Source organism: Echinococcus granulosus (genome assembly GCF_000524195.1).
Source record: "Echinococcus granulosus chromosome Unknown EG_S00104, whole genome shotgun sequence".
Classification (NCBI taxonomy): Eukaryota; Metazoa; Platyhelminthes; class Cestoda; order Cyclophyllidea; family Taeniidae; genus Echinococcus; species Echinococcus granulosus.
Window position 1 is genome coordinate 114953 of NW_020170484.1, and position 6698 is coordinate 121650.

Here is a 6698-nt window from a genome sequence, read left to right on the forward strand (position 1 = left end):
CCTAGTTTTCCTCCTCCACCTACTGTTTCGGGTTACGGGATAGAGAAGATTTGTTTAAAATACACTCTGCATGTACCTGAACGTTTAAAATATTTGGTGAAAAATGGCGAAATTTAATATGCTTCAAGCAGAAATGCAGTCAAAACTGCTTTTGCCGCCCATAAATAAAGTTACTAAATAATTTATTTATTTGTTTATTTCGAAAAAAGCGAATTGCAGAGTTTGATCAAATAAAGCATTTATGCATGAGCAATTTTTTTAGGATATGAATGTGGATTGAAAGAAAAGCATTTTTTATTTGTGAAGAGGAAGAGGGGCTCAGTAATGCCTAATTTGAGTAGCCTTACCGTTCATTGGGTCCGTTTAGGTCTAATAAACGCAAAAAAAATATGACAGGTTGGGTGATTTGTGACAGGCAGTTTTCTAGCATGATCCAGGGTTCATCTATAGAAAATAGCTAACTTGTGTTTTGATAGCTATTAGTGTTTAGCTTAATGCTCTACCTGTTTGTTCGGGATATCCATTTAGCAAAATGCATTCTCTGGCACAGCGTAATATATATCTGCAGTAACTGTCCAAATTCTGGGAGTCAATCATCGTCTCCGCTAAAGGATATGCTGTTTTTCCATAATGTGCAAATCTAACATGCTATTATCCATGAAACCCTCCTACATAAAATCTATCAATACATTTAAACGTTCTCCCTGGCTAACGAAAGTAATAAGCAAAAAACTTAGATTGTTCGTTTACCTCTGCGTTTCATTTGAGCTACAATTATGCTCCCACCATGGTAATTCCAAATAGTGGCATGGTTCCGGGCCGTGCCAGTAGCCTCGGCTCTTCTGTAATATATCTTCCGCTATGATCCCATGATTTCTTCCGACGACAAGAAAAACTCAAAGGGCCGAATTTTCGTCAATTTTAGTCTAAACTGACGCCTTAGTTGCATTCATAAAGCTTTTAAAAACAGCAATTATATGTCCAGATAAAGCCAACGCGTTAGAAAAAAACACTTTGGTTGCATTTAGTTGCATTCATTATGAGATAAGTCGTCCAATTAGTAATAGTCCAAAAATTAAAGCTAGTTGTAAATGGGAACATAGCGGCATGTTTATCAAGAGTAATTTTGACGTTTCATTCCTATGCGGTACTCATTAGTAATACCAAGAATAAGGCTCTTAAATGCTTCCATTGTAATAAATACTATAATAAGGCTTTTAAGATGGATTTTCTCATCTTTTTTACTTACCTTAATAGTTAACAGCAAAAAAGATAATAAAACCCAATACATAGTAATAATAAAAATTCAAAGTTGGAGGTTTGAGGATTCTGGAAGCAGAATAAGTATTTTACGCTGTGATTTGTTTAAATTTGCCTTTAGACTTATTGAGCTTCTAAACTGAGAGTGTCTCTCAATCAACTATCAACAATCCACGTTATGAAGGGCGCGATGTGATTGGCCAAAGGATATAGGACAATACAAAAATCTGCAAGACTATGCTCCCACTATTTTTTAAACTCTAAGTCGGTTAATGAAGATAAAGCTTCGTCTTCAAAAGCCTAGGCAGAGTACTGTATCTCAAATAAGTTCTGGAAGTCTTGCAACTTCACCGAAGGCAATATTTAAACGCTTTCATTGGGAAAAAGTTTTCTTAAACTGTACATCGAAATGTGAGTGAAAAGACGTTTCATTTTATAAGGTAGACGGAGAGGTGTTTTGGCATCTATTTGTGGAAATTAGGACAGCCTTAGGTAGATCTTTATCTGTTTCAGTAGAGTTTGAGAAACCACGCGCTACTGGAGCATATGTGGTAATAATTCCATTTAATGCTTTGTTGAAAGTGGGTGGGATGGTCCTATGTTTTTACGTTTATCAATTTCTAACTTATAGGTTCACCTGAATACAAAATGGATTCTTTTAGTGACGATGTAATAAAGGAAATTCGACGACTTAATAACATCCCAGAAAATGAAGAAAATCCGGATGATCTTGTGGAAAAACTGCACTATTTTTTACAAGTTTGCCTTCAAATAAATTGCTTAGGACGTTTGATAACCTGAAGGAGTTGGTTATAGTGGGTCAAAAGGTTCCAAATCTGCTTTTTATCAAAGATTGCACCAAACTAACAAAACTATGGATTTGCGAAAGTGGATTAGAATCGATGAAAGGTCTCAACTGTGCTACCAGACTGGAAGAGTTGTGCTTGTATGACAACAGACTAAAGGTTATAGAAGAACTGGAGGGAATGAATTCACTTTGTCGACTTTGGTTGAACAACAATGACATATCATTTCTGACAGGTTTGCAAAACCTGCAAGGATTGTGCGATCTCAACGTGGCTGGGAACCAAATCAGTCGTTTGGATGCCTCTCTCATTCCTTGTACAAAATTGGAGTCCATCAATCTCTCAGGAAACAACTTTTATGATCTGCCAGATGTGCTTTCTCTTGCTCTATTGCCGAAATTGCGGTTATTGAGAATTAATGATGCCGAATTTACTCCAAATCCAATTTCCTCATTGCCTTATACTTCTTTGGCTCTAGTGTACCACATACCCCAACTCTGTAGTATCGATGGAATGGACTTGAGGGAGCCATTTGTTAGTTTTCTGCAATCTCTCATCCGTGAGAAAAAGTTATTTTACTTTGCAAAATCCCGTCATCGACATAATTTTCTCCTTAGAACGCAACGAACTCTCCTGATCTTGAAGAAACGCCTTTCAATACCCATCATTGAGCGTCTTCGACTTTTAGATCTTCAAATCAGATTGCTAGAAGCCTACGTTAACCGACTGATAAATTTACGAGAAAGCACTTCAAAGGAGATCAAAGCACTCCACCAATCTTTGGGCAAAATTAGAGTTCGAAGTTGTTGGTGGAAGAACAAATTGAGTATCTTAGAAGCCGAATATGAGTACTACACATCGGCGTTATCAGTTAAGTTTAAAATAAACCAGTGTCTTCACACCGCTGAGCTTCAAATGTTCGGCTGCCTCACAATCAGTCAGATTGATCGTTCTGCCGAACTTTTCAACCTATGTAGACGTTTCTGTCAAATGAGAATGTGCTGGCATGATCGATGCTTGGAGGGTTTTTCCGAACTACGTTTGAACAATCTGTGGCATATCCGAAATGATCTTTTAAACAATTATTGCCAAAAAAACCAGACTAATGGAAATTTTAAAGAGGAGCTTCTTTTTTACAATTGCCTCTTCTCCTCTGACATTGATTTCTGTCACTTGGGCGAATTTTTGCGCTCCGGATTTCCTAGTGATGGCATTGTTGGAAGTTTTAGTTTCACCACACTTTTGAGCAGGCTATTAAAACTTGATTCTTTTCCAATTGAAAAGGCTTTTAACTCCTCGTTCGTCATCTTAGTGGTTCGAGCTCTCACAAAAGAAGGAAGTAACTGTGTTCGTACTGGAATCATCCTATCTCCAAAAAACGCCACTTTTACAAATGGAAAAAAGAGCTTTTGTGCTTGCGCCATTGCCCACTTTGAATATGCGTTCAGTGAGACTGCCTGCTTAATCCCTGAATTCCTTGCTGAATTGGAGCTCATTTCAACCTCCTCATTATCTCAAATGTCGGCATTTATGAATAGGGATAGTAGTCGTGCGTCGACAATAACGGATTCTATTGAAAGCTTAAGCTCGCATGGAATAAATCGGGATAGTGAGGTCTTAAAAGCCAAACCTGATATTCCCTCGCCTCCAGATTTATCTGAGAAGGATGTGAAGAATGCGTTGCGTAATCCCTGGTTCGGTTCTATCTCTGGACAAACTTTGGAGGCGATAACAGAGCTTAATTTTCATGGTACAGGTTTTCAATCATTTAGAGGTCTTCAAGAACTCCCCATCTTGAGAACTTTAATACTTTCCAACTGTGGAATAACGAGTCTGAAGGAGTTGAGCTTGCCTTTCTTGGAGACACTTGACATCAGCCACAATGCTCTGCACTCATTGAAGAGTTTGGGCAGTTGTCCATCTCTTCTTACCCTCGATGCGAATTGGAATTTACTCAGCAACTTGGAAGTGGAAGTGAGACATCTTTTATGGGTTGCAGGAAACCTTGCTACACTTCGACTGGAGTATAATCCGTGGTTCAGAGATGAACGAGTATCCGAACGTGCACAATCTCTCCTATCTTCCTTGTCACCGACTTCGAAGGTTTGCTTTGAGAATCAGTCTTATGATGTGGAAGTTTTTCGGAGGACCCACATCTTTACCACTTCAAGGAACTATATGCTCACTCTTTGGCCTGTTCTGGGCATGCTTTTACGAAAGCTCTCTGGTCAAGTTCCAAATCTCGATTTTTTTATGCAATCCACCCGCCTTTCGACTCATCCTTTCACATTCTCCAAGACCACATTAGGAAGTTTGACGGCACTTACCTTGAACAATGTAAACTTGATGGAATTGGGCTCTCTGTGCTTCTTGGATCACCTGCAAGAACTGTCTGTGGAAGGTAACAGCCTCACATCTCTTAATGACCTCCAACACTTTCCCAAACTACGAACTCTCCTTGCGGCCAATAACTTAATCTCCTCGATTGCCAACTGCAGTTTCAATAACATGACAAATTTGCAGGTCTTAGCTTTGGATAACAATGAAATAGTTAATCTAACGCCTCTGACAGATTGTTTGTCTTTGAAACAACTCTTTATTTCAAGTAACAGGATAACCAATTATCAATCAGTACTAGCACTGAGTGACCTACCTGATTTGAGGGTTGTCGACCTACGTTTTAATCCCTTAAAAACACAACTCTCGAGGTATCGTCTACGAACCGTCTACCATCTACCTCATCTTGCTTTTCTTGACGGTGTGGAGGTGAATATTAGCGAAGTAAATGAGGCTAGAGAAGCTTTGGACGGTCGTCTATCTACAGACTATCTTTTGGCTTCTCTGGGGTTGGAGTCACCAGGCCGAGTGACTCATTACAACTGCGAGGATGGTGGTATACGTTCTGTTGAATTAGCACCATCAGAGGCTTTCTTTAATCTCCACACTCTCAATCTGCAGAATAACCGACTCACTTCATTCGAAGGTTTACTTCAACTGGAAAATCTTGAGGTTCTCTGGCTTCCTGGAAACAAAATTTCAACCCTTTGTAGCGGTATCTCCGGTCGTGATACGAAAGTTACATATCTGCCCAAATTAGCTGTCTTATCGCTAGCGCAGAATGATATAACCTCTCTCGTTCCCCTTCATCTCAATAGATTTCCAGCTCTGCGTACCCTCTTCCTCCAGGATAACGCCATATCCACACTAAGTGGTCTGGTAGAAATGGACAATTTGCGTCATCTAGTGCTCGATCGCAATAAATTTAGGAAACTTCTGGCTGCAGAATTCATCGGTCTAAGTCGATTGGTGGAGCTTCATTTGGAAGGCAACCGTCTGCGTGAAATTCCATCAATGGAACACTTGGAGGAATTGTGTCATCTTTACCTTGGTGAAAATAAGCTGGAACACCTCGTGAACACATTGGAGAGTTTTGCACCACTCAAGAGCCTCACTCACCTTGGGCTCCACAAGAATCCCCTTTCAAAGTCACCATCCTACAGGCTGCTTGTGTGTCATCATTTGCCACAACTCCAGTGTCTCGATGCCATTGATGTCACTCCACGGGAGTCTCAAACCGCTGCGAATTTGTTTGCCTATACGGAGGAGCAATTGCCAATAAATGCCGCCTTCGAATCGGAACAAATTCTACTTAGCCCCGTGGTTCGAGAGAAGCAATTGTCAAAACCAATTTGGAGAAGCATGGCAAATGTCCGATTTAATCTTCCCTCGGTGACAAAATTGCCCGAAAATTTACCACCTGGAATGACCTCTAAACAAGCGGGTGATGGCACTGCCTCAACAATGTCCTTACTCATTCCATCAGCTACAGCCCTTTTCCCCTCTGCATTCAATAAAAACTTGCCACAGCGAAGACGAACTGTGGAGCCCAATAACGTTTCAAGGGCGACCGCAATGAGGAATAACTGCAAACGAATTGTGATGTCCATTCCGGGAGTAAGCATAAATGCAATGGCCCACTTTGATTCTCACACACCAGATGGACCCAATACCGAGCGCGCAGACGAGTCTGCGGCTGTTGGTCTTTAAGATGTCAGGCTATGGCAAGCTAGTGCATTATTTTGTATAAATATTATGTTTGTCACACTTTTCTGCTGTTCTTGCATGACCTTGACCTTGTAGTGATTGTCAGCCTATTTAAAGCCTACCGGCACTTGACTCTGGTCAATCAGGCAATGTAAACGAGAGCGCGAGTTTCAAAACGTTTTATGAGATTGGGAGAAAGTGATTTGAGTCTTTACTAAAGTCAAAAGAAGAAATAATACTGGGACAGAAAGTATATAGCTGACACACAGAAGGGCTGAGGTGCTGCTGGCATGGTCAAGAGGCCGTAACATCCAGCGGAAGTTCAATGGCTGAGCCTCAAGTGGTCACGAAATCAAAGCATTGAGTTAAACAAATAATCAAAGTAATACATGCCTTCCCCACCTCTTTTAGTGTCATCCCCGGACGCCCTCCTCAGTCAACCTCCTGTGTCGGTCATCGCAACGTGGTCAGTGCTTTAAGAGCCGACCGCGCCAGCCATTAAATCACCGTGCAAGTGAAAAGATATCTGACCACAACGTCACCGTTTCCTTTTAACAGTTCTACTGGATCTAGGGCTTCGTCCTGTGT

General features: G+C 40.7%; 1 protein-coding gene across 1 annotated transcript; it reads left to right on the plus strand. All coding sequences in view use genetic code 11, as the record gives it.

Moving 5' to 3' along the window:
* Positions 1-630: 630 nt before the first annotated feature.
* Positions 631-6113, plus strand: EGR_08356 (Leucine-rich repeat-containing protein 9; the record flags this gene model as incomplete). The annotated part of the gene is made up of 7 exons (XM_024497605.1): positions 631-790; positions 971-1147; positions 1258-1318; positions 1526-1671; positions 1705-1845; positions 1892-2047; positions 2113-6113. The coding sequence occupies 7 exons, from the start codon at positions 631-633 to the stop codon at positions 6111-6113; spliced, it is 4842 nt and encodes a 1613-aa protein (XP_024347974.1).
* Positions 6114-6698: the final 585 nt, after the last annotated feature.